The 27,484-nt window shown below is 47.3% G+C and overlaps 2 protein-coding genes and 2 long non-coding RNA genes across 7 annotated transcripts; 1 reads left to right on the top strand and 3 right to left on the bottom strand.

Annotated features, from left to right (window-relative positions):
• Positions 1–312: 312 nt before the first annotated feature.
• Positions 313–2,380, bottom strand: LOC135293257 (zinc finger protein 541-like; the record flags this gene model as incomplete). Its single annotated transcript, XM_064407250.1, has 4 exons — positions 2,297–2,380; positions 1,874–1,962; positions 1,257–1,343; positions 313–399 (listed from the first exon to the last, which is right to left on the bottom strand). Coding segments are annotated over exons 1-4 (327 nt in total), but the record flags the coding sequence as incomplete, so codon positions are not given.
• A 7,787-nt stretch (positions 2,381–10,167) lies between these two features.
• On the bottom strand, positions 10,168–18,954 carry LOC135293263 (uncharacterized). The gene is made up of 2 exons (XR_010355358.1): positions 17,631–18,954; positions 10,168–15,561 (listed from the first exon to the last, which is right to left on the bottom strand). It is a non-coding gene; the product is annotated as an uncharacterized LOC135293263 (long non-coding RNA).
• LOC135293262 (uncharacterized) lies at positions 12,341–18,806 on the top strand. 4 transcript variants are annotated; one of them, XR_010355355.1, is made up of 4 exons: positions 12,341–12,481; positions 12,843–14,358; positions 15,803–16,009; positions 18,250–18,806. It is a non-coding gene; the product is annotated as an uncharacterized LOC135293262 (long non-coding RNA). The 4 variants fall into 4 exon arrangements; XR_010355357.1 differs by having other exon boundaries at positions 15,803–15,877; XR_010355354.1 differs by having other exon boundaries at positions 15,803–18,806.
• Positions 18,955–19,273: 319 nt separating the features above from the next.
• Positions 19,274–26,545, bottom strand: LOC135293265 (serine/threonine-protein kinase PAK 3-like). Its single transcript, XM_064407255.1, is given in 9 exon segments — positions 19,274–19,532; positions 19,681–19,818; positions 20,406–20,602; positions 21,036–21,135; positions 21,774–21,891; positions 22,415–22,527; positions 23,672–23,720; positions 25,609–25,640; positions 25,643–26,545. Coding segments are annotated over 9 exon segments (867 nt in total). The 5' UTR covers positions 25,673–26,545; the 3' UTR covers positions 19,274–19,442.
• Between the last annotated feature and the right edge of the window lie 939 nt (positions 26,546–27,484).

Raw genomic sequence — 27,484 nt, forward strand, 5'->3', positions numbered from 1 at the left:
CATGTGTTCCTGCTTGTATGAACTGTGTCGTGTTGGGGCATGGCAAGGTTTCACTGGGAATGCTGGGTTTGAACGAAGCTGTTTGGGTTTCAAGTGGGCTGTAAGCTTGAGCAGGGCTGCCAGGGGCGATCCTGCAAGTGGCCTCAGCTTGCCCTGTGGTGCCTTTGGAAAGGGTCAGCGTGCTTTAGGCCAAAGGGGCAGCTGGGAGCAGAAGGAGGAGGAGGAGCTTGCGCACCGTTGGCACTGCCCGCACGGAAAGGGGCCTCCCGCCGGCTGGGGCGGCTGGCGCGGTTGGCAGCAGGGACACTCCGCGCTGCCAGCCCGCTTGCGGCTTCTCTTCCCGGTCTCCCCAGTCTCCTTCCTGGGAGGGCTTTTCCTCCTCTTCCGTTTGCCCGCAGTCTGGAAATCAAAGAATCCTTATCAGTGCTTCCTTCCTCTCAGAAAGCTGGAATTCACAGCATCCACCCCAAAAATCTATCGGCCTAAGCAAATTCTTCCAAACCCCGAAGAGCTGAGAAAAGGGCTGGATATGGCAGTGGGCTGCGGCAGGCTGCCAACCCAGCACTTGGAGGAAAATACTCCCCTTTCCTACAGCTCTAAGGGGGTGGGATAAATACGTGGCTATCCATAGTTCTACATGTCTTATTTCTACCTCTCTGCCTAACATCTATTTATCTCTGGTTTTCCTCCTCACATGTCTAGGGCATGTCTTTTACATTCAGTCACACTAGTGAAGACACATGATTACCCATTTTCTCCTACCCAAAATAATCTCTCTCTCTCCCTCTCTCTGTCTCTCTCTGTGAAGCAAATTGCTGTTTGCTGGTAAGGAAAGTATTAAAGGTGCCATAGCACCAGCAGCTCCTTCTTGAGGATACGCTGGGGTGCTACAAAAGATCTCTAAAATTTGGCAGCATCTCCATGAAGGCGGCCCAGATGGCTGATGTTAGCAAGCAGTGGGGAATGAAGGGTCTGATAGGAATCTGAGGGTGCCAGCCCTTGAGAAACCGATTTGTAGAGAGTCAAAGCCCATTTTGGTGGCAGTGCTGCTTCGTTTGGTCAAGGTTATGCTCCACAATTCTGTATTTCAGGGCAGCAGCACAAGAAAGCCCCGGGCAGCACCTGCTGCGCCTCTCCTGCTGCGTGGGACCAAGGGAGCCAGGCAAAGCGGTGTCTGGCATGGCTTGCAGCAGGGTTTGTGCCCTTCTGCCAGTTTCTTGACCCTGCTGGCATGTCTGGATTTTCTTCCCACTCACCTGAGCAAGAGTGCTGCTGGCAAGTTTCTGCTCTTTTTTCCAGCAGTAGTAGTACTCCACACACTGTGCCACGGTCTTACTTGGGATCTGTTGTGAAAAGCAAAAGAAGGAATCTGAAATGGCCATCCTGTAGGGTGCATTGGAGAACAATGAGAATACAGAGTAAAGTAGGAATTAAAGTCATGGAGAAAATTGAGGAGGGTGTAAAATGAAATCAATATGCAGGAGTCAGAGAGGCATTATGCAATGTAATAAACCGAGTCTTATGCTACGTGGTAACACATATAATGCACAGATCAACACCAAGTCCCCCTAGCAGAGTTCTTCTTTGCCCTGTTCACTGCAGTTATCCCAGCACAAGGTGTTGTGGAAGCAACAGCACACCTGGGAGACAAGTCTGACAGAACAGAGCTTTGTCTTCCAAAAGAGCCTGGAGAGAAGGGCTGCAGAGGCAGGATCATCATTTTCATGCAGGCCTTCCATGTCCTGTTCTGTGACTACTTTAACAGTTTTGGTACTTGAGAAGAGAGGGACATAGGTGCAGTATTTGGTACCAGCAATAATTAACATGTCCCTTCTGATGATCTGCCAAGGTGAGGAATGTCATGTGGCTTTACCTGCTTCTGGACGAGATGGAAATCCTTGCCGTAGGTGTGGAAAGCCTTTTGGAAGGCCTCCTTCTCCTCAGGTGTCCATCTATCAGAGCCTGGCAAGAAAAAGCAGCAGCTGAATTGATCCCTCTAGCCACTTGAAGCAGATCCCACTGGCTGCTGAAAGCAAGCTGGCACCAGCCATCATTCACGTGTGTGCATGTCTGCTCCCTCAGAAGGTGATGAAGACGAGAGCAGGCATTCCCCAGGGAAAAAAGCATGGAAAACGAGTCAAGCTGAAGGAGTAGATGCTGGTACTTTCCCCATCCCCAGAGAAGGCGAGATCTTGTGCTAGTTTAAAGCACAACTAATTGAAGCAGAAATGCTTGACACGGCCATTAAGGGCACGGCAGCACGTGTCAGTGAAGTAAGAAGCTGGGCTTTGGTTACCTGCGTAATGATAATCAGCCAAGGGATGGCCTTGAGCTGTTGGAGGCCCCCCTGAGAGCAACATCTCCAGAGCCTCCTGCAAGATGCAAGGGAAAAAGTCTTGAGCTGCCCCACAACACAAAAAAGGAGCCAAACCCCACCCATGCTGCCCTTCAGCCGCTTTGCCTCTTCAGCTGAGGATTCAGGCCACTGGCTCTCATATGGGTCAAAGATTGTGCTTTGCTCCCAGTCCCTCATTTCTGCTGCCCAGCCCGTGGCTCCTGCTCCCCAAGGGTAGCATTTTCCTCTCCAACTCCATGATTTTGCTCCTCCTGCACCCCAAATTGCCTCAGCTGACTGAGGCTTCTGGGAATTGCCCCTCAAAACGTCTTCGAGAACACAGATCTCCAGGAGGTTTTCAAGGCAGCAGGCTGCAGGACCCTGCGCCGCTGCCTCCAGGAGAGATCTTGTCCCTGCTGGAGCCATTTGGGCTCAGCTCTGCCGCAGCTGGACGAGACACAGCAGGCAGCGAGTGCTCTGCTGCTTGTGAACTCCCTTCTTCAAGGAGCAGGCAGGAAAGGCTGTCCCGCTGCCCGGGCCTTATCAATTCCCTGCCCACTCTTGCCCGCGCCCAAACAGCCGCTTCCTACCGGAACGCTGCCGCGAGCCTGGTGCAGGCAGTGCAGGGCGAGCTCCAGCTGAGCTGCTGCCCCGGGAAGGCCACGGGAGCTGGCCATGTCCAACAGTTCTCTGACTGCAAGCACAACAAAAACCCACCCAAAGTCAGCCTTGAGCCAACAAAGTGGAAGGCTTGCCATACAAGGCAGAAGGAAAGCACAGGAGCTAAAGCCTGCAGCTTGGAGAGCACGAAAGGGAGAGCAAAGCAAGGGGCAGCTGAAGCAAGGGCCCACCTAGTGCTGCCTCTCCCTTCCAAGCAGCTTTTGTCATAAGGAGTGGGGGCCAATCTCCCCTCTTCCAGTGGCACATGCCTCTGACCCATTTGGAGAGCAGCACAGCTGCTCTTTTTCCTGCTCTGCTGCAGAAGCAGAGCATTGTCCTTACGCCTACCACTTCCACAAGGGAAGATGGGCATGACAAGGAGAGAAGCAGAGCCTGCCAAAAGCTGCCTTTTTACCCAAAAACCAGCATTTTACATGCCTGACTATCTCAGGAGTGGAAGGAAAGCTAGACAGCTACCTCTGTCCGGTTTTTCCATGTCAGGGTCGTCTTCCTCCAAGGGCTTCCAGACCAGGGTTGCAGGCTCTTCATCCTCACTTGGCGGCCCGGTCTGCAGCTCGGGGAGCTCGGCCTGAAAGTCACTGCCAACATTGATGTGTCTAGAGGAAGAAGGAGATGGACGTAAGAAAGGCAAGTGGTCAAGAGACACCTGGTGTGCAGCCACAGCCTTGGACCAATCCCACCCTGACTCTGAAAGAGCAGTTGTCCTGTTCGCCATTCCTCAAGTTTGCTGTCCTTTAACCCTAGGCCAAAACTCACGGCTTAGTGAGGACTCTTGCTTTCCTTTTCATTGTGCCTCTCCTTTCCACCTGAAAGAGACCAAAACAACGCTCCAGATGAAACTCATTCTGCCAAGATGTGTCGGTAGCCTTGCTTCTCATCCTCACCACTGAAAACCCCAAGCTCCTCTGTCCCAGCTCCTCTCCATTAGGTGTCATTGCTGTGTTTTTCACTTGGAATGTCTGAGGCAGGTCCCTCTAGCAGTCTGCAGCTTCCTGAAGAAGGAAAGCTGAAGGGCAGGCACTAGAGTGCCGTGAGTCTTGGGGCCAGTGAGAAGAGCCAAGAGAAAGGCATGGAAGATGCACTACTGCAGGCTTGGGTTGGATGGAAGGAAAAGGTTCTTCAGCCAGAGGGGGCTTGGGCACTGGAACTGCCTCCCCAGGGAAGGGCTCCCAGCACCAAGGCTGAGAGAGCTCCAAAAGTCTTTGGACACTGCTCTTGGGCACAGGCTGGGATTCTTAAGGCTGTCCTGAGCAGGCCCAGGTGCTGGGCTCCACAATCTTTGGGAGTCCCTTCCAGCCCAGAAAATGCTGTGATACTGTGATTGTGTTCCTGAGAAGCACCACTCAAGAGGGCATCTCACAGCTGCCTCTGACCGTGAGGCAGAGCCAGCCCTACACACATTGAACAACACAGACAAATCTAGAGCAATATCTCTCTGGAAAAGAGATGCAAGGCAGGTGGAAAAAAATCAAAAAAGCTATGAAAATAGAATATTGTTCCAGTGTCTGGAAGTGATGTAAGTATGTGAGTACAAAAGAATTGCTGCAACCAGATCATTTTGGAGGATGAAAGCCAGTATTGCAGGACAAGCCCAGCAAACTCCTTGCATGCTCTGATGGGCAGGCATCCCAGAGGAGAAGTCCCGTCCTTCTGGTTTTTGAAGCTTTGCAGCAGGTGTGACCAGAGTGAGGGCGTAACAGGATTTGTGGACACTGAACCCCTGAATTCCTTCGGAATGACCAGTTGGTTTTGGGGTCACCACAACGTAGTTTTAGGACTTAAATGGGTGCCAAGAACTTCTAATCAGGCGATCAGTAAAGGAGAATCTACAAGTGCACCGTGACAGCTCCCTACGTCCTCTATGGAAAGGTCTGTATTTCCCCTGGAGGCAGCATTATTCCTGGAGAAGTTGCAGCCTGCTTTCATGTGCAACCTCGTCTGGGGAAAGTGACCATACGCCGTGTCTGTGGTGGTTGGTGGCAGAGCCAGCTGGAGCCTCCTGCTGTTCTGTGAGTGCTTTGGGGGCCCACGGGGATTTTCTTACCTTGCTCAGTGCCAAAGTGCTGTGGGGATGCCTGGCGGCAGACGAGGAGATGAGGATGTCGCTGCAGAGGCCAGCTGTGGCGCCGAGTGCAGAAGGTGGCTGCTGAGGGACAGCCCAGGAGCAGATGCTGCAGCTGCTGCTCCAGCGCTGCTCCACCAGTGTTCCACCAACGGCTGCAGGAGCAGCAGACAAGGGCAGTTGCTATGGGCACAGCCCAACATTCCATGCAGAACCCCAGGGGAACCATGGGACAGAAACAGGGACAGGCCACCTTTGCCCCTTCTACTTCTTCTGCTGCAAGTTTGCTCTGAGGAGCTCCCCACTGGGGCTTTTCCCCTCAGTCCTCTGGACATGGAAAAGCAGAGCCGGGACAGCTCTGGCTCTCCTCTGTGCTTCTCTGTAAGGTGCCTGCAGCTGAACAGGCACAGGAGCTGGCTCTGTCCAAGGGTCCATTCCACATTTCCTGCACTGCAGAACCAGGAGGACTCCTGCTGCTGCCTCTCCTCTGGCTCTGAGAGGAGCTAGAGCTTGCAAATTGTTCCATGCAGAACCAAGTGCAAAGCTTTCTCTCCAAGTGGCGGCATTCATCCTGCCCCCTTTCTCAATTGTCTGGTGCCCAATAATGTCACTTGATGTTTTCCCTCCTTTGGCCAGCTGAGCTGGTCTCTCACCTCAACACTCCTTCCCTGAAACTTGGAGAAACGGGATGTTTCTCAGGGGAGCTGATGGGGACACACACACTGGGGCAGTGCACCAGCATTGCTGTAGTCAACAGGTCATGCAGAATTTCTAGGTCTCTCTTCCAGCTCCCTTGAAGAAGGGGGAATGTTCATCTCTACTACTCTGGCATTCCTCTAAGGAAGTAACACCAAGAGAATTTCTTTTCCACACTAATGGCCTTCACCTTTGTTTGAATACTTAGGTGCCAGATATGGCAAAACCCAGACACTTGTACTGCTTTCCTGCCTAAGGTTTAAGCAAAAGCAAATCTTGCTTCCTTCCCAGCCTGCATGTTACACCCACGCCAGCCACCTGCTGGGAAAACATCTGGAACGAGGCCCACTGCAAGGCAGATACTTTGTAGGCTCCAGATCCCACCTGCACTGGCTCCAGCAGGCAAGGGCAAGCTTTGGTCACTTCCCAGAAGCAGCCTGGCCATTCCCCCCTGCCTCGCCCCCTCGCCATCCTCCACAGCCCCTGCTGCCAAAGCCTTGCTAGGCAGAGCCATTTGCTGGGCTCGGTAAAAGAGTGACTTGGATTCTTCTTTGGCGCAAATACCAAAGCTGTGAGAAGTGAGAGGATCAGGTTCACAGCCGCTCTGCTTTAGCTAAGGACATTACTGGAGGCTCAGAGCCTGGTCCTTTAAAGGGAAACTGAATCTGAACTCCTGGTGTCTTTGTGGTGCATGTGGATATTTCTTTTCTAGAATCAGAGAGGTTAGAAAAGTCCTCCAGGGTGCTCAAGTCCATCTGTCCCCAGAAATGAAACAAAGTTATGTTGCTGGGCAACAAAAAGGCCTCAACCCGCTACTTTTATCCCAGCAAGTACAGTGAGACAAGAGCACTCCTTTAGATCCTGTGCACTGAATTCAGCAAAGCCTCCCCAGCCACTCCCAGCTGAGATGTTCAGGAGTCAAAGGAGGAAGCTCCACCATGATTTCATTGGCAGTAATGGGGACACGCCTCTGGAAGTGCTGCCAGCTGAGCCAGGGGCTGGGCCTGGGGGGGACTCATGTGCCCCCATTGCTCTCTCAGGGCAAATGCCGTGCGTGCAACACCAAGAAAATGTAAGGAATACTGCCTCCAGGAATGTAATACAGACAAGAAGGCAAAATGGAACAAACTTTGGTTTAATGATATAGACAGATCGTGCCTCAACAAAGACAAAAAGGGGAAAGTTGAAGCATAACATACACCGTACCTTTTACATTTATTGCTAAATCTAACACTACTAATACATCTTTAAAATTCTAATGTATCTTAACTAATAAACAGAGAGATTCCTAACAGGTAAACTAAAAGAAGAATAAAGAATCCTAAAACCTTGAAAAACAATCTTATTTCTATCTGGTCCTCTTGACGCCTAACTCTTGCTAGCCTGGGGCAAATGCAGGGCTAATTTGGCCTTTTCTTCTTGGGGAGAGGCTGTGCATCCTTGCGTGGGCGATGTCTTCTCCTGTGCTTGTTCCTTTCCTTGATGGATTCAAACTCCCTGGAAGACAGGAAACAAACCATCCATTGTTAACTTCATACACACCATTAAGCCAAGCGCCGAGATCTCCCTTTTTGGAAGAATTTCCATCTTTTCAGGCTGTTACGTATTTATTAAATTGATCAGCACCATGAGTCTGATCTTTCTGGTTTCAATTCTTTGAAATGTCTTCCTCCTTTTGCTTCATCCTAGGTTTAATTGGATCAGCAGCAGCAAAGCAAGCTTTGATGCATGTGTTCCTGCTTGTATGAACTGTGTCTTGTTGGGGCATGGCAAGGTTTCACTGGGAATGCTGGGTTTGAACGAAGCTGTTTGGGTTCCAAGTGGGCTGTAAGCTTGAGCAGGGCTGCCAGGGGCCATCCTGCAAGTGGCCTCAGCTTGCCCTGTGGTGCCTTTGGAAAGGGTCAGCGTGCTTTAGGCCAAAGGGGCAGCTGGGAGCAGAAGGAGGAGGAGCTTGCGCACCGTTGGCACTGCCCGCACGGAAAGGGGCCTCCCGCTGGCTGGCGCGGCTGGCGCGGCTGGCCGCAGGGACACTCCGCGCTGCCAGCCCGCTTGCGGCTTCTCTTCCCTGTCTCCCCAGTCTCCTTCCTGGGAGGGCTTTTCCTCCTCTTCCGTTTGCCCGCAGTCTGGAAATCAAAGAATCCTTATCAGTGCTTCCTTCCTCTCAGAAAGCTGGAATTCGCAGCGTCCACCCGAAAAGTCTATTGGCCTAAGCAAATTCTTCCAAACCCCGCGGAGCTGAGAAAAGGGCTGGATATTGCAGTGGGCTGCGGCAGGCTGCCAACCCAGCACTTGGAGGAAAATACTCCTCTTTACCACAGCTCTAAGGGGGTGGGATAAATATGTGGCTGTCTCTAGTTGTACATGTCTTATTTCTACCTCTATGCCTAACATCTATTTATCTCTGGTTTTCCTCCTCACATGTCTAGGGCATGGCTTTTACATTCAGTCAAACTAGTGAAGACACATGATTACACATTTTCTGCTACCCAAAATAATCTCTCTCTCTCCCTCTCTCTGTCTCTCTCTGTGAAGCAAATTGCTCTTTGCCGGTAAGGAAAGTATTAAAGGTGCCATAGCAGTGGCAGCTCCTTCTTGGGGATACGCTGGGGTGCTACAAAAAATCTCTAAAATTCGGCAGCATCTCCATGAAGGCAGCCCGGATGGCTGATGTTAGCAAGCAGTGGGGAATGAAGGGTCTGATAGGAATCTGAGGGTGCCAGCCCTTGAGAAACCGATTTGTAGAGAGTCAAAGCCCATTTTGGTGGCGGTGCTGCTGCTTTGTTGGGTCAACGTTATACTCCAGAATTCCGTATTTTAGGGCAGCAGCACAAGAAAGCCCCGGGCAGCATCTGCTGCACCTTTCCCAGTACATGGGACTGTGATTTGTGTTACCAGTCACAGCTAGAAGATCTGCCTTCTGATTCCCCAGTGGGAGACAAGCCATACCAACTTGCAGAGGAAGCCAAATAATTGTTGATTAGACACTTCTTTTAGCATGGTGTTTTCTGCCCTTTTAGCTGTCCTGGCAATATAGGCCAAATCAGTTACTAGATTAAAAGGTTGTTGGAATTTTTTAAATGCTCTGACATCAGTAACCAACTCAGGAATTTGCGGGGTTCCTTCAACGACTTGAACATCCTACTCCCACTTCTGAGTTTTCGGATCCTTCCAAGTGATAACCAATTCGTTTGATTTTCCAGAGCCATCTGTAAAAACTGTGAGGGCTTTAAGAGGAACCTTACCTTTTAGAGAATTTGGGACGAGATTGAATGTATCTTTTAGTAGCTTGTGTTTTGGATAATGAATAGAGACTTGTTCGGGATAGCTGTCTAAAGCAAACTGAAGGTGTTCATTTGTCTGTAATAGGGATTCTAATTTGTGTAGCTGAAATGCTAGACAAATGTATGTTGGGTCACATGCTGCAGGGATTCGGAGGCGGTTCCTGCCTTAATGATTAATTGAGCTAAAAGCTCTTCAGGGATTGTAATAGTTTTTTTGGTGTGGCAAAAATACCCATTCTACAATTAACAATTGTTCTGTAGAAGACGGGTCCCACTGAAAAAGCAGTGCCTGGAAATGTGGGGATTTACCAAGAATAGCAAACTGGGAGGTTAGAGAGCGGTCAACGCGGTGTGCTTTTCGAGATGAGATAGCAGGTGCTACCTTTCGCAGCGTGTCGTGGGCATCGGGAGTTAAGATGCGCTGGGAAGTCAGGTCATGGCTCCCCTTCAGTAGGCTGAACAAAGGGCACAGCTCTTCTCTCGTGAGTCCAAGCAGTGGTCGGATCCAGGTGATGGAGCCACACAACGGCTGTAAGTCCCTTAGCGCTTGAGCCTTATCTTTGATGGAGATACTTTGGGAAATAATGGCTGGCTCACTGATTAGGAATCCAAGGTATTTCCATGGGGAGGTCTACTGGGTTTTTCAGGAGCAATATCAAAACCTGCATCTTCAACTGCTGTCATAGTCTTTCTGATCACTGTGTTAAGGTAAGTCTTGGCTTGGGAGCAAATTAAAATGTCGTCCATATTTTGCCGAATTATAGCTTCAGGGAAGGCTTTCCTGATTGGAGATAGAATCCCAGCCACAAACATTTGACATAAAACAGGGTAAGTTTTCATTCCCTGTGGCAATGTGACCTAATGATATCTTTTAAAGGGTTCTTGACAGTTGATGATTGGTATGGAAAATGTGAATTTGGGAGTGCGGGACGGAGAGGGATGTTGAATAAACAGTCTTTGATATCAAGGATTGTGAGCTGCCAGTCCCTGGGAAGCACAGAAGGTGAGGAGAGGCCTGGTTGCAAGGGGCCCATGTCTTCTAAAACATCATTTACTTTCCAAAAGTCTTGTAATAACCTCCATCTGTCTTTGCCAGGTTTTTTATAAAAAGACAGGGGTCAGGGGCTAGTTGATGGTACAATGTGTCCTTTTAATAATTGTTGTCACACTAGGGCGTGGAGTGCTTCTAATTTGTCATTTGGAAAGGCCCAATGATCCACCCACACAGGATCATACCCACAGGGAGGGATCATACCTTTTCCCACAGATGGACAACAGCCATATTGAGTGGTTTAGTTTTCATTTCTTTTTAATTCCCAAGGTTTCATTTTTCTCAACATTGTAATACAGCATCTCTATTCAAATCATTATACTCACCTTGGTTAATTAAATATTTATTAATTTATTTTCCCCCCATAATATCAGACAAAAGCATAGGACAAAAGCATAGGAAGAACAACAAGCAATTACAGAAATACAGAATCTTCCCTGAGAATCCCTTGGGAACCATGTTAAAACAATGGGAAGGACATCAACTTACTAAAGATAAAGACCCATGGCTCAAGATTGTGCATTGCATGTTTGAATGGCCAAAGAAGAAATTAAAATAAGGTCTGCGCTGGCTGAAGCATGGGTCTACCAGGATGTGGATTTGCAAAGTACTTTACAATTACGTCCAAAATAAATTAAATGCAGACTTGGATTGCAGTATGTGGAGGTCTGATTTAAATATTGGAACAGCGAAAAGGAAGTAGAAACAGATAAAACATACCAAATTCTCTCTGTAATGATCAATGATAAAGACACAACAAGGAAAACCAATCAACCAAGGTGGGACCCATTAAATTTCCTGCCCCCTACTGCACCTCCTAACGAACCAGTTGCAACTGCAGGTGAGTCATTGGAGGCTTCAACGACTCATGTAACTGAGAGGGCTGAAGAAGTTGAAAGTAGCAGTGGGACATCAGAAGAAACGTATATTCTATCATCATCCTCCAGGCAAATTACAAATTCAGCCATGCAGGAAGTTCCATCCAATCAAGAAGGTCCAGGCTTCTTCACTTGAAGGAGAACCCTGGCAGTACAAAAATGTTCCTCCTGCTCCAGCAGTAAAGATAAAACAAAGGTGCCACCCCTCAGAGAGGTCACAATGAGGGGGGGGGGGGTGTACAAGGTGGAATAGGACATGGAAATGAACCCCTCACCTCTTCAGAAGTGAGGCATTTTAAAAAGGAAATGGAGATATCATTCAGTGATCCAGTAGGTTTGTCAGAAAAAGTTTACCAGTTCTTAGGCCCTAGGATTTACCCTAGGGGCAAATGAAATTCAAAAATGCAAACCCTTTTCTCTCCAGAGAAGAGAAAAGTTATTTAGACTGCAGGGATCAATATATGGGACAGAGAACATAATTTAGGAACAACTGGAGAGAAGAAATTACCGTTAACAGATCCAGAATGGAACCCTATCTCAGATGAGGGAAGAAAATGTATAGCAGAATACAGAACCCGAATTGTAAGGGGAATAAAAGAGGCAGTCCCCAGAGTTAATAACATGAAGAAAGCCTTTGGTAGCGAACAAGAAAAAGATGAGAGCCCAACTGACTGTATAACTCGCCTAAAGAATAATATCCAATTATCTTTAGAAAGATATTTAGATAGTGAAGGAGGGAAGACAATGTTCTAGGTCCACTTTGTGTTACATTCTTGGCCTGACATAAAATGGAAATTAGAGAAATTAGATGGCCAGAAAGGAGTTTAGATGAGTTATTAGCTGAAGCACAGTAAGTTTATGCCAGGTGAAATGAAGAGAAAATGAAGACTAAAGCTAAGATGATGGCTGCTGTCCAAATTCCTAAACCAATTAGGCAGGATGGGGAGAATATTCAATTGAAGAAACCTATTTGCTTTTATTGTAAGAAAGAAGACCATATGCAATCCTGCTGTTTTAAGACATTGAGGGACTTAAGAGATTCTCTAAGTGGAGAATCAACCCTCAGAGAACTGAGGGGGTCAGGGGCTCTTCTTCTTGGGGCACAAAAACCATCTTCAAGAGCCCTTGATAAAATCAAGAATAGGACCCCAAGTACAATTAATGGAATTTTTAGTAGACACAGGAGCAGAGAGAACTTGTGTAAGTGAAAAACGAAATAGATGTGCCATAAGCAAAGACACTTTCAATATTTGTGCTGCTAAAGGGGAATCCTTCCCCATCCCCATCATTATGAATGTCACTATAAAGGGTAATGGACTAACCAGAAATGGAGATTTGTTTTTCTACCTCCAGCAGGTAACAACTTACTTGGCCGGGATCTCCAGATACCTTTGAAAGTTGGAGTAGTTCCACAAGAAGGAAGGATGAAGGTCAAATTGTTTACTTTATCCACACAAGATGAACAACTGATTAATCCTACAGTGTAGGCCCGACCAGGTAACTGGGATAAAATGGACATTACACCCATTGTAATTAATCTCCTTCCAGATATTAAACCAGCAAAAGTACCCCAGCACCCCCTTACAAAGACCAAAAGGTATGGGCTAAAACCCATAATAACCGAACTGTGACATGATAACATACTAGAGCCATGTACTTCCACATACATCACAGCATTCTTGCTATTAAAAAGCCTGACAATGGCTACAGGCTAGTTCAAGACCTACGTGAAGTAAATAAAAGAGTGCAAGCTGTGTGCCTGTTAGTACAAAACCCTTACACCTTGTTAAGTTATCACCTACGCACTCTTGGTTCTCAGTAACTGACCTGAAGGATGCATTTTGGTCATGCCCTGTAGATTCTCCTTCTAGACACCTGTTTGCCTTCACCTGGGAAGATCCAGACACTGGAAGGAAACAGCAGCTCACCTGGACCTGGCGACTGCAAGGGTACATGGAGTCTCCCACACTCTTCGGTCAGGCCTTGGAGAGGCTGTTCATTTCCTTTTCTCCACCCTCAGGAACACAAGTAACACAGTATGTAGACGACATACTACTCTCCAGAGAGCAAGAATCCACTGTAAAATTAGGCACCAATCAATTACTGAACCTTCTAGGAGAGAATGGACTAAGAGTATCTAAATCCAAATTACAATTTGTTAAACCGAAGTAAAATATTTCGGACATGTAATTGGTCATGGTACCAGAAAATTGAGTACTGAAAGGATAGAAGGAATTTTAAATTTACAACCTCCACAAAAAAAGAGCGAGGTTAGACAATTATTAGGCTTAAGGAGGTATTGTAGAATATGGATTGATTAACACACACAAAGTGTCACAATTTTATATGAAAAACTAACTACATCAGAACCTATTAATTGGACCCAAGAGGATAATAAAAACTTAGACAATTTAAAGCAAAACATGATTCAGACCCCAGTTCTCTTTCTTCCTTCACTAGAAGAAGATTTTCACCTATATATTAAACCTATATAGGAATTACTTACGGGGTCTTGGCCCAAGAGTGGTCAGGATTTCATAAACCTGTAGCCTACTTGTCCATATTGTTGGTCCCTGTGTCCCAAGGATGGCAAACATGCATCCAATCAATCGCTGCAGCAGCCATCCTAGTAACAGCCAGGCAAAAACTTACATTTGAGAGAAATCTGATAGAATACATACCACACTCCATCCAAACCATTCTTAAACAACGAGCAGCCGAATGGCTAACAGACTCTCATATTACACAATATGGGAGCACCCTCATCCATTCCACAAATGTAACCCTGAAAACAACCACCCACACCAATCCCACACAGTTCCTATGCTGAATCCCCAAAAACAAGATCTCATGCACAACTGCATAGTTTTTATAAACCTGCAAACAAAAATTCAAGAAGACCTCCTAGAGAGCCCATTAGATGAAGGAGAAATCCTGTTCATCGATGGATCATGTAGAGTAGTAAATGGAAAGAGGTGCTCTGGATACTCCATCAGAGATGGAAAACAACTGTACATGTTAGAAAAGGAAAACTACCACCTTCCTGGTCTACCCAGGTATGTGAATTAGATGCTTTGGAAAAAGCATTGCACAGACTAGACAGAGCTATTGGAACCATTTATACTGACTCTAAATATGCATATGGAGTAGTCCACACGTTCGGGAAAAGCTGGGCTGAAAGAGGGTTTCTCAGATCTAAGGGCAAAGACATTTTACACAAAGAACTTATATTAAAAATTAGAGGCACTTAAGTTACCGAAAGAAATTGCAATGGTACGTGTTCCAGGTCATCAAAAGGGATCTCTGGAGAAACCAGAGGAAACATCCTAGCAGACCATGCTGCAAAGGAGGCTGCTTTTGAGGGGGAAGTAAAGGTATACAGATTTTATCCAAGAGACACACCCGAGAGTACACTGGACAACACCCTTCCTATCCCTATTTTTAAAGACAATGAAAAACAGAAACTCATATCACTAGGTGGAAAGGAAGATTCCGAGGGACGGTGGCATCTTCCTGATGGCCACCAAATGTTAAATAAAGAGCTCATTCGAGAAATTTTACAGAACCTCCACAATCCATGCACTGGGGACCTAAAGCTTTAGCAGGTAACTTTCTTCAAAATTTTGGATGTCAGGGAATTGATGAATTAGCTAATCAAATTACCATAGGTTGTATAATTTGCCAAAAATTCAATAGAAAATTAACGAGGAGAACAAGACCTGGAGGAATTGAAATTGCAATTAGACCCTTCCAAAGTATTCAAATTGATTTCACAGAAATGTCCCATGTCCAAAGATGGAAGTATTTCTTAGTGATTGTAGATCACCTTACCAATGGGGTTGAAGCATTTCCAACTGTTAATGCCACTGCTCAAACAGTAAGTAAGGTAATCCTAGAACAGATAGTCCCAAGATATGGAATTATAAATTACATTGATTCAGACCAAGGTACCCATTTTACATCATTAGTATTGCAACAATTGGCTCAATTTGGAATAACTTGGAAATTACATACCCCTGGCACCCTCAAGGTTCAGGAAGGGTAGAACGCATGAATCAGACTATTAGAACAACCCGGACCAAACTGATGTTAGAAATGAAGTGGACTTGGATAAAGTGCCTACCCCTTGCACTTCTCAGAATCCAGAGCCAACCCAGAGCTGACTTAGGTTGTTCCCCATGTGAAATGTTATATGGGCTTCCCTATTTAGCCACCCCGCATCAAGCAACTGCCAAAGAGTGAGGAAATAGAAATGTGCAAAGGTATATTCAAAAGATTGCCCAGAATCTAAAAGACTTAAAGGAGAGAGGTCTTGTACCCCAGAACATTCCTTTAGACTTCTATTTACATAAGATATGCCCCGGAGAGTAGGTACTTATTAAATGCAGGAAGGAACAATCCCTGACTCCATCAGGGGAAGGTCCTTTCCAAGTTCAACTGACCACAGAAACAGCCATCCGAGCACAGGAAAAAGGGTGCACTTCCGTCAGCCGAGTAAAAGGTCCAGTAACACCACCACAAGATGATGAGAAACCTCCAGGAACTACTCTCTACAACAGTCCTCCCTGGTGTGATCCCTGAAATTATTATATCAATTGTTATTCTCTCACTGTTTTACAGAAGAGAATCTAATGGATGTTGTAGTTACTATTTAACAAGTTATTACAAATTTTCGATTCCATTTCTCCACCAGTGAAGAGTATCATTTCCCTGAGAAATGACCTTTCCTCTCAATAACTAAGTTTTGTTGGTTTTTTTGTTGTTTTTTTTTTTTTTTTGTTTTGTTTTGTTTTGTTTTGTTTTTTTAAATTTCCTTAGGAGAAACAACATGAATAGAACCAAGGCCAGTTCCAGGTAGGACGTTCCTGCATTTAGGTCCCTTCCTGCATCCAGGTACACTCCCATGACAACCAAGGGGTTCGAACCCAGGAGAAAAAACAGAGAGCTTGAAAGGTCTGCACCACCTATCAGAGAGTACCACAGCACTTCAATCTTCCCATTGACCCCTGAGCGAGGGAAGGGAAGGTGCGCCCTACTCCTCATACTCTCCCTCTGGATCCAGTAGATCCCCCTTGTCAGAGCCTGCGTCTGCTGCCACCAATGCTAACATACAGTGTACCTGACCAAAGGAAACTCCTGCCGCATAAAACACTCATTCCAGGCACATACTTATGTAAATCACTTTTGTTATAATATGATGACACTGAATACATGCTGAGAATCAGGCAAAAAACAGTGGATTGGTAGAAATATTGGAAATGCAAACCAGAAAAGGAATGGAGAGTGTCCTGGTCAAGAGAATTGGCTATGTTTCAATTTTAATTATATAGCCTAAAAGGAAGATTTTTTTTAAAAAAGAAAAAAGGTTAAAGCTTATCAAGTTGTTTTGGTTCGAGAAGTTCTAATAACTGAAAGGGAGAAACAAAAAGAGGACAATCCACTAGCTACCAATAAAAACTTACTTATTGTTTTAGCAGAAAAAAATTAGTAAAAATCAAAATATAACCAATTGTTGGGTTTGTCGAGGCACCTTCAGATCAGAAGCCTGACCTTGGTGAGGAGTCAGTATTGGACCCCTCAAATTACTTCAACTAAATTATTTCCCCTCTCATGCTCCAAGAGATCAAGACAATTGGCTATTGAGGAAACAGTTCTCCAAGAAGAATGCATCTGGAGAAAGAGAAAAAGATATATTGAGGAAGTCGGAGAAACTACCTGTAAAAGATATTTACTAACTGAGAATCACAAGATGTGATGGATATTGAACGAACCAGATACGTTTTGGTCAAAGAAGAAAATCAGAAACAAGAACTGCATATTACATTCCAATGAACAACTTTATCAGTGCTGGGACCCTAAAAGTCAGCCTTTATTCAGTATTACCCCAAGTTTCTAAGCATTGGACCTCCACTTTCATCGCTCCTTCACAATTTTGGGAGGCCCCCCAAGGTTTATACTGGAATTGTGGGCAAAGAGCATATTCTAAACTCCCTTCTCACTGGTGTGGCAATTGTACCTTAGGAGCAATACGACATAGCCCCTTTCTACTATCAGAAGCAGCTGGAAACCAGCTAGGAGTTCCCCTAGATGATGAATTAAAGAGACAAAAAAGATGTGAAATAGGGGGAATGCAACAATGGGGCGAGGAAGAGTGGCCACCAGAGAGAATTTTAGAAACTTACGGACCTGCCACTTGGGCTCAGGACAGGAGCTGGGGCTATCAAACCCCCATTTACATGCTAAATCACATTATTAGACTACAAGCCCTGATTCAAGTCATATCTAATCAGGCCAAGAGTGCAATTGATCTTTTCAACGCCCATCAGAAGCAAATGAAAACAGCTGTATATCAAAACTCTTTAGCCCTAGATTATTTATTAGCCAAAGAGGGTGGAATATGTGGCAATTTCAACACATCAGACTGTTGTCTGCATATTGATGACCATGGTGAAACTATTACTAAAATTACCCAAAACATCAGAAAGCTTACACATGTTCCAGTCCGGTTTTCCCTCACTACACCTGAATAGTGGAAAAACATGTTCTCTGGGGAGTGGTGGAAGAAAGCCTTAATTATTTTTGGAGTTTCCTTAGTCAGCCTTCTCTTTCTCCCCTGCTTAATCCCATGTTTCATTCATCTAATTACCTCAGTAGTACAAAGCATGTTCGCTATTCAAAATCTTCAAACGAGCCAACATTCTACCCCACCTGTCAAGAGAATCATGAATCTCAACCCAATCGAAAGAGATAGAAAAAAGAGTAAAAAGGCCCAGCAAGTTTAGGTTAATTCTAAACAATTAAACACTATCAACGAAAAACTATCCACCTTTGTGTAAATGCAAAAGCCAATTATTAACATAAGGGGAAAAGGGAGACATTGCAATTTATAAAACCCCTTAAATGGCTTCTGCATTAGTGACTGTTTTACATTTGTAACCGTTAATTAGCTTTTGCATTTATAACTGTTTAAAGTTACTAATTTGATCAAATAAAAGTGTTCAAGTTAATGAAGTAAATATTTTAAAATCATTATAAAGTTATACTAGTTATTCAGTACATTCCAATTGAATGTTTAACAGTCCTGTTAAAATAGGTAGCAAAATAAGAACCATATTATTTTCATAATCCTTTGTTCTTAACCTATTTACATTATTTGTAAATTTAATGATCTCTTCTAAGTAGCCTTATACTTTCAAAGGTCCCAGTGCAGTTTCCTCTCACCAACAGCATGCAGCATTTTACAGACAATTTCTAACCCACTCCAGGTTGAACTGGTTACTTGATGCCACAGCAATGGTGCATACTAATGAGAGAGCTTCCCATCAAAAACCTCAGAGATATCATCCCACCCCAATGACAGCACACTCTGGGAAAGAAGATCTTACCTCATCATCTACTAGCACAAATCACCAGAGACTATGGGGGCAGAACTGCAAGTACAGACTGAGGGGACTGGGAACATCAAAGGGGCAGCCTGGCCTGAAGAGCTGTCTTTGCTGTCTTTTACTGTTCCTGGGACTGTGACTTAGCTACAGCAGGGGACCCCACACTGCAGATTTTGGTCAATATCTCTTTTTAGAGACCTTATTCCAGATTTGAGGGCAGACTAAGTGCATTCACTGAAATGCCCTTGGGTTCTTGCCTTGGGGCCAGACGCCAGTTCAGCTAGAGATTTCCTCAATCCTTGGGCCTGGGACTTTATCCTTTTTTCTTTCTTTCCTTTCGTCTTTTTTCTTACCTCCCCTTTGTTTTTCCCCTTTAAATAAACACCCTATTTTTGTTCAAATTGCCAAAGCTGTATCTTTTTATCACATTCAGCAAATTTTCAGACTTCTTTGCCAGCTCCTCGGAGCAAAGCATGAAATTACTCCACCAAGGCAAGTATGTGTAGTACTCCCTTGTGTTGGCATCAGTTCCTGTGGCAGAACTTGCCTTCCCACTGGACACTCACCTGCACCTGAGCCTGTGGAGAAGCCCGGCTCCCTCCCCCTCTGTCCACAGCAACACAGACACTCCCAACCTTTCCCAAGAGCTGCAACACAACCACAGGCACAGCAGCATCCCCAGCAGTGACACCACTGCTCTGCTCCATTCTGCCCTGCCCTGCTCCTCTAGTCACAGCTGCAAGCCTGTATCTCCACAAATCTCTCACATACAGGCTGCAAGCCTGTATCTCCAGGCTGTGGCCTGGAGGCAATGAAGGAAGATGACCTTTGCTCACAAACAAACCGTGCCACAAACCCCATCCATGGGTCTTCCCACACAGAAGAAACACCTGACCATTCAGAAGCAAATTTAGAGCTTATTCACAGGGTGAGAACAAAGGGAAGCTTCCAACACAGCGAAGGGTTTGTTTATTATAGTATTTATTCTGACTATCGCTCAAAACAAACTACAAACTACAAGCTATAAACTACAAACTACAAACTACAAACAACAACAAAGGCCTCCTCCAGGGCTAGAATCTCCTGTCAGCCATGAACTGCTGCGTGGCCATGATCAGAGGTGTCAGGGTGGAGGCTGGTTTGGCTGATGTTACAAACGGATGCTGCCCAAAGAGAAAAAGAAGCAATGAACTTCTACTTTCCCCACAGCCTGAAGCAGGCTTTCTCTGGCTACCAGAAAGATACAGAAAGGAGGGCATTCTGTGCACCTCTCTCTCCACATCCAGGACCTGCAGCCGCTTTGCCTTTTACCTGCAGAAGTTCCTGGGCAGACCAGCGCCTGTCCTCGTCCCTCTCCAGGCAGCAGTGCAGAAAGTCTCGCAGCCACGCCGACTGCTGCCTGGGCTTCTGCAGCTTCGGGGGGGCCCCGGTGCTTATCAGCTGTTGAACCTAGAGAAGAAGGAATTGCCACACTCTACCTGTCTCCTTCGCATGCCAAACTCCTCACACAGACCCCACTGGACAAGCTCCACTCTCCAGTGGCACTTTACTCCCTGCCACAGGGTGGCAGATACTTTTCCTACCCCTACTAAAACAACCCAAAGCCAGAGGCAGCCATAGCCAGTCCAGTATGCAAAGGCTCTTGCCTTGACCCCTGATTTCACTGGATAATGGAATCAGCAGCAACTCCTTCAGCTAAAGCACACTTTGCTTCTCTGAGCACTGACACAGCCTCTACAAGTGACATGGAAGACTGACTTTCATCTAACTCTTCTATTTCCAAGGATTATTCCATAAAATGCAGCTCAGCACTGCTCACTGCTCCCTTAGGCAAAGCTTCTGCCAAGCAAAAGGCATCCTGATTTTTAGGTCCTGTTCATGCACAAAAATGGCAAGGGGATGATCTGGCCAAGAAGCACGAGAAACTGTGCAGCCTGGAACCTATCATTTTCAGGTGTTGGCAAGCTTCCCAGGCAGAAGGATGGGAGCAGATTTTGTTAGGGTGACAGCAGTGTCTGAGAGCAGCTGCAGCGTACCGTGCGGGAGGTTTTCATCAGGTACGGAGGCGCTCCTTCCACCATCTCGATCCCCACAATGCCAAAGGACCAGATGTCCACTTTGGGGCCGTAGGGCTTCCTGGTGAAAATTTCTGGCGCCATCCAGTAAGTAGTCCCAACAGCTGATCTCCGTTTGCTCTGCTCAGTGGTCAGCTGAGCAGCAAGGCCAAAATCAGCTGAGGAGGAAAAACCACTCTGATCAAGCCAGTGTGACTTAGGAAAGCAAACAAAAGAAATCCCCACTGTACCAATGTCCAAGAAGGCAGTGTGGAACCCAGCTGTAAAGGGGCCATGCTGCCATTCCTCGGGACTGCAACCGAGGAAATATGGAATTGGCCACTTAGCCAAAGCCCCCAGTTTCAGGCAGTGGATTATAGTCCCCTGAAGCTATTAGACTGTAACTGCCTTGCTTGGGAAGGGACACACACAACCCAAAGCCCCCCCTGGGCCCTTTTTCCCAGCAACACCTCCCTGCACCTTGTGGCTGTGCTCTGTGCTTGCAGCAGGGCAGCCTGCACTGCCACAGGCCCCTCTGCAGGGAACTGGAGCCACCCAAAGGCAGCCCCACACCGCAGCCCACCACGGCTGAGCCTGGCCAGCAACACCCACCCAACTTGACTGATCCATCCAAGCCCAGGAGAATGTTGTGGCTTTTGATATCTCGGTGGATCACTTGATTGGAGTGAAGGAAATCCAGGCCTTGCAGGCACTGAGAGAGGAAAAAGAAACACGAGCCTAAGTGGACTTCATCCCACAGGCAGCAAAGTGGCACATCTGCAACACTGACTTCCTGGGCGATGGTGAGCCATGGCAGGACAGGCTGCTGGCAAGGGCAAGAGCCTGCTGCTCCACCACGAGAACAGCAGTGCCTTTCTAAGTGAGGGTGTGTTTGCTTCTGAAAGAGAAAGGGCAATTTTTCCTCTGGCCAGTGCCCTGCAAACACAGGCTGAAGGAGCCCCGCTGCAGTGGCTGTGCTCTCTGCAGCCAGACAGCAGTGGATGCTTTTGCAAACACCACTTTGGATGCAAGGCTCTCCTTTGAGGCTGAGCTCTGGGAGAGTCCTGTCAGTATCTCTTTGTCTTTGCTCCTTGCTTCACTTTGCGCCACCAGTGCCTTTGCCCTTACAGGGAAGGAATGCAGCACACACAGGCTCCAGGCAAGTGTTTAGAGAGGCAAAGACAAACACACTAGAAGAAGGGCAGGGACACTGGCAGGCACTTCTGATGCTCTTGCTACTGCCAAGGACATAAGAGAAAGGCTTGGAAGATGAAATCTCTCCTCTCCTTATCAACCATTTGGAAGGACCATTCCGACCAAGCCATGGGAAGCACAAGTGCCATCCCTTACCTCCCGAGAGACAGCTGCTATCTCTCCTTCTGCCATGTGAGTCTCCCTTATGATATCATGTAAAGAACCTCCATCCATGTATTCCATCACCAGCCAGAGTTCCTCGTCCACCAGGTAGCTGAAAGGAGGAAACAACAGCCTGGAGATGAATGCATGCACTTACACAACCTGATGGATTCTTGTTTCTGTGTCTCTCTCAGAGGAACACAGGAGGAAGTGAGTAGTCATTCACTACGCTCTGCAGGGCTTGAACTCTGTGCAGTTTAAAAGACTGCTTGGTATCCACACCAATGCAACAGGCCAAGGGAAATACAATAGACAGTGCTTTGTCAGCACTTCAGACCCATGGAAAAAATCAAACCCCAAACCCAACAAAACAATGTGGAGAGAGGACAGGAACTTGGAGGCTGTTGGCTCAGTAAGACAGGGCCAAGTCCTGTCTTTGAAAGCGCCCTTCACACTAGGTATGCCAGGAAAGATGAATGCAGCCCCAATGCAATCTCCTCCCAAGATGCTGTAGATCAGCCCAGAAACAGGAATTAACAGCTCCATCCTCTTTTGCCAGTGCCCAAAGGAGTGGTTGAACCTCTGGCTTGCAGGATGTGAATGACCTTTCATGGCAGGACAGCAGAACCACTCACCTGTCTACATAGTTCACAAGGTTGGCATTCTTAGTGCCACGCATGACCTGGATTTCATTCAGGCACAGCTCGCTGCTGCTCTCTTGCAGGAGACTAATTTTCTTGATGGCCACCTAAAACAACGTGGAAAGCCATGAACCAAAGAAGTCTGTGGCACAGGAGCACAATGGGAACATGCAGACAGTGATTATGGGATGACAGTAGCCCCAGCTGGGCTGGGCCAAACTGCCTTGTGACTGGACATCAGACCCCGTGCTTGGGCACCTCCCAGGACAGAGAGACAAATACCCGTTGCCTTGTAAACCTGAGAGAAACACGGTCTAAGCTCTCCACCTCAAAGCTCTAACAACACTCACTGTGCCCACTGTCTTCCCCCAGGGCCTTCCTTTATCATTCCCATTGTCATTGACACACCTCTTGCAAGCAGGAAGCCATTTTGTGCCAGTAAAAATGCAGCAAAACTGCTGGGAAACCTTGGGCACTTCTAGGGGGCTTGATCATTACTCCAGCAACCACTGGCACTCTGCATTGCACAACTACAAAGCAAACTCTTACTGACATGACTGATAAAATGCTGTTTGTCCTAAAATCATCCTGAGGGTTATTCCCCATAAGAAATACAACCCTACATATTTCACGGAAAAAATGCCGTGATGATGAAAACATCATTAAGGACACCTCTAAAAAAGACAATCCTAGCAATTCTTCACTTCAGGTATTTGCATTTCGTTCCACTAAAATACTTTACTTCACACCACTGATATTTGCAATTACTGCCTGATTGTAAAAAGAAATAACCTATGCCTCGATCCTCTAGGGATGTACACCAGGCTCTGAGCAGGACTCAGGCCCTTGAGACAATCCTTGCAGACCTTTCTCTCTCTAAGCACACATTCCAAAGGCAGCACTGCAGGTGACTACAAGACTACCATTCCCATGTATGGGCTAACAGCCAGAAATGAGAATTCAGGAACCCTGCAGCCCCAAAGAGCAGTGCCATGCTCTGAGACACCACCTGGGCACTTAGACCCAGCCCTGTGTCCTCCTCTGAATGATACCGCTTGGCCTCCTTGCATCCCCTGGGGCAGCTGAGAAGGACAAAACCTGTCCCCACTGTATTTGGCAGGCAGACACTGCTCTGCACTCCATTTGCCTTTGCAGCAAAGCTCTGCTGGCGAGCCAAAGCTCAGCCAGTGCTCACAGCAGAGGGGAGGGCACTCGAGAGCTGCAGAAGCTGCGGCGCTGCTTGAGGCTTACCTCTTCTCCTGTGGCAGTCTCCACTGCTATGCACACAGTGCCGAAACCCCTAGAAACAAAACAGCAGCGGAGAAAGAAGAAGTCCTTTAGTCCCTGCTAGTGCAAAACACTGCAGTCCAACAGGAAAAATGTCACAGAGCAAAGAGTAAATGGAACATGACAGATTCTTCTCTGGGTCTTTTCTCCCTTTTCTCTTTCTCTAGCTGTGCATGTGTTGGATTTTTCCAGGAATTTGCCGGTTGGGTGTTCTTACACCTCTCCTTGGAGTCTCTCTGCCAAACTCAAGCACCACCACTCAGGCTTTCTGAGAAGCCTCAAGCCATGTAACAGCCATTGGAGGAAAGCCTCTAGACACAGATCCCTTCTCCAGCTTGCAAGGACAATAGTGTCCAGGCACAGCCAGAGCAGGCAAAGGCTTCCATTGCTGCATACACAAATGGAGAAGTCCTCAAAACACAGGATCCTTAGGCAGCTGTGTTCTGGGTCCAGAGCCATTGGCAGCTGCTTCTCTTCAGTGCACCAGACACTGGAAGGACTCCACTTTTCTGGCGACTTCTTCTACATTTGGCTTCTGTTCTAGGGTGACGTTATGATGCTTGTTTCCCCAGTCACCTGTTCTGTTTATGCTGGATGTTATATTCTGTGCCTCCAAGACTGTATCAGACAGTAGGGGCCGGGAGAAGAGGGAGTACAGTTTTGTTATCAGCTGCATTCTCCCTCGCAGTCTGCTGGAACACAGAACTCCAGTGTTGTGGTCTGGGCACAGACGGGGCCAAACACCATACTCCTTTTGCTTTTTAGTTAGTTTAGCTAGCTAAGGCAGTCTGAGTTTTCCCTTTACTGTTTTTCTTTCCCTTTTCTTGGAACCATTTGAACCTGCTCCAGACTGGGACCCGGCAAAACACCGAGAGCTCACACTTTGTAGCCCACCAGGGCCTACTCTGCAGCCTTTCCCAGCACTGGAGGGACAAATAACAGAGTGACAACACCCAGGAGAGACTTTCTGAACTTGCCATCTCTTCAGAGCAGCAAATGAGTTCTGTCATGCAGTATTGTTCATTTTGTGTGCTGGGGATTGCTTGGCCTGTTAAACAAACAATTCCTTTCCACTTCTCTCCAAGGAAATTCCCAAACCAGCTGGAGGCAGTGGCCATGTGGGTTTGCTTTTGGGAGGGGCCCTTTCTGGAGGTTTCCTCCAAAATTCGCCCTAAACTGGAACACCTTGTACAGAGAAAATGCTGCAAGTCAATCCCATCTACAGTCACCAGAGCTGGCTTTCAAAGGGAACAGCTTGGTGGATTCTTTGCAGCAAAGTCCTAAAGGATCCACAGGATCCACGAGGGGTCTGCCTTCAGGCAGATGATGCCTTTTCCTCTAGAGTGCATTGCCACTGGGCATGCCCCTGAATCTTTGCCTTCTGCAACCTCAGCCACAAAAGAGAGCAGCTCCTTTCATTTCTGCTTTTGGCTTCCTAGACTAGGTGGTGGTCATCCTGACCACTGAATTTTATTTGCAGCAAAATATTGGAAAGAAATGTTACTGAGAGCTGTTCCCTGACAGCTCTCTGCTGCTAACTTGACCTTTGAGGCAATGAAGTTTCTCCTAATTTCATTCCCATGTACTCTGTATTCTTTTATGACATGCCAAAATTATTTCTCCTACAAAAAGTGGCAAACAGGTGCGAACACACTTGAGGGACAGGAGAGCTGCCAGGTGCTGCTCTTTGCCGCAGACAAGACATTGCCAGCATCCAGGTGTCTCTGATGTGCCTTTGGACCACAGCTATAAATGCTGGCCAGCACTGAGAGATCACCTGGCATCATCTTAACGCAGTGTCTGAACAGCTTTGGAGCTTGCCTGATGTCACTCTGGGGAGATGGGACACCAGCAAAACACACTGCCCCTCCCTTTGAAGAAGGAACTGTGGCTGCACTCACCCTTTGCCAATAGTTTCCAGTTCTGTGTATTTTTAGTCTCAGGATCTCCCTCACTCACCAGCATCTCTGTAAAAATCCCAAGGAAAGATGCTCACTTCAAAAGAAATCCTACCCTGCAGCAGGTCACAAAGGCAGCCCCACTCTCCGGGACACTGGGCCCTTTCAACTCAGTCAGTCGGGAAACAACAACACCACCGCACCAGCACCACCTCAAAAACAACAGCAGCAAGACAAGCAGCCCTGCAGCACAGATGGCCTGCACAAAACTAAAAGTCTGAAGTAAAATCTAAGCACACAGAGCAACAGTCAGAGGAGACAGGGATCAGAAAACTCTAACCAAGAGAAGTGGTTGGTGTCTATAAACATTAAGGGCAGCAGGAAAAACAAAGCCTTCCTGTTCTTGGCAATGAACACTCTGCAACATTCAACACAAGCTTTCATCCTTGCAAACATCAAAGGCATCTTGGGTTCTGGAATCAATTTTTGTCATCAGCTGCCTTCTCCAGAACAGGAAGAATATTTGCAAAGTGCTTCCAGCAGAGTCCAGATCTCCAGCTTTAAGCAGGGCTTTGCCTAAACAATGCCCTTCAGCCTTTCAGGAGCAGCAGCTCATGTTATAAGCTACTGTGATGGCCTCAGGAATGAGGTCCCTCAGCCTTTAGGACAGGCTGAGTGCTGGAGATGACCTTGGCCGTGCCCACAGCAGCTGGGCCCCGCAGGAGCTCCTTGAGGCCTACTCATTCGCGAGGTCACGGCCTCCTGCTCAGCCAGAAACAATCTCTGCCTGGCCTTTTGCCTACAGGGAAGCTCAGGCAAAGCCAAACCAGGCCGAGCTGCTCTCAGAGGCAGGAGCAACACCCCGCTGATCCCTCACCACCTCAGAGCACAACAACAGGGCCTGTGTGGAGGAGGCCTCAGGACCTGGCACTCAGCTGAGCAGGAGCAGGAGGTGGGACAGCTCATGCCGACACACGCGCACACAAGGCACTGCTCCTGCACACAAGGATCACAAAGGACCTACTCAGCATGGCCAGGCACTTGTCCTCTGTCCTCTCTCGCTGCTGCTCTCTGCTGCCAGACGAGCTGGTCGTGCTCCAGGTGCACGAGCTGCTCGTGCTTGAGCTTCCAGCCTGGGCACTGGAGCCTTCTCCCGAGCCTTCAGCTGCAGCTCGTGCAGGTGCCAGGACAGAGGAGATGGAGCTCTGGGACAAGAAATGAATTTGGGTTACAAATGTGCCTGGCAGAGATGCCCCTCCCATCTTATTTCAAATGCAAGCCCCTAGGAAGATGCTGCTGGCCACACCCAGGGCTCTTCACCTCTCAGCCTGTGCAGCCCGTTTCAACAGCTCAAGGCACAAAATCCAAAGGCTGCTTTTACATGACGGACAAAATGACACCAAAGACGCTGCTATCCAAAGCAGGCACTTACTGGTGTTGTTTGCTCTGGCTGTGGGCTGACAGCAGGGCCAGGTTCATTGGCACCTTCCTCCTCTTCAGCCTCTTCCTCGGGTTCAGAGGCAGCCAGAGTAGGTGCTGACGCTGCCCTTGTGCTCTGTGGACAGACAGCAGCATGAGGGACAGGAAGAACCTGTCATTCACCACCTTACCTATATTCAGCTACAGGCCCTGCTGCAGCTCAGCTCTTCCTTTAGCTACTGACTTTAGCTGCTCTGTGGGGAGGGCCAGGTCCCTGCTGGGGACAGTGCCACCTCATGTCCTGCAAGCTTGTGAACTGCATCTTTGCACTGCTCTCCTCACAGGGGACAGGGAGCCTGCACAGCCACTGGCCACCAAGGGCCTCACTTGTACCCCAGGAGCATCCAAAGACATCCTAATGCTACCTCTTGTCTCTTGCTAAGACAAATTCACAGCCCCT

The sequence above is a fragment of the Passer domesticus genome, unplaced genomic scaffold, assembly GCF_036417665.1.
Source record: "Passer domesticus isolate bPasDom1 unplaced genomic scaffold, bPasDom1.hap1 HAP1_SCAFFOLD_96, whole genome shotgun sequence".
NCBI classification, from domain to species: Eukaryota; Metazoa; Chordata; class Aves; order Passeriformes; family Passeridae; genus Passer; species Passer domesticus.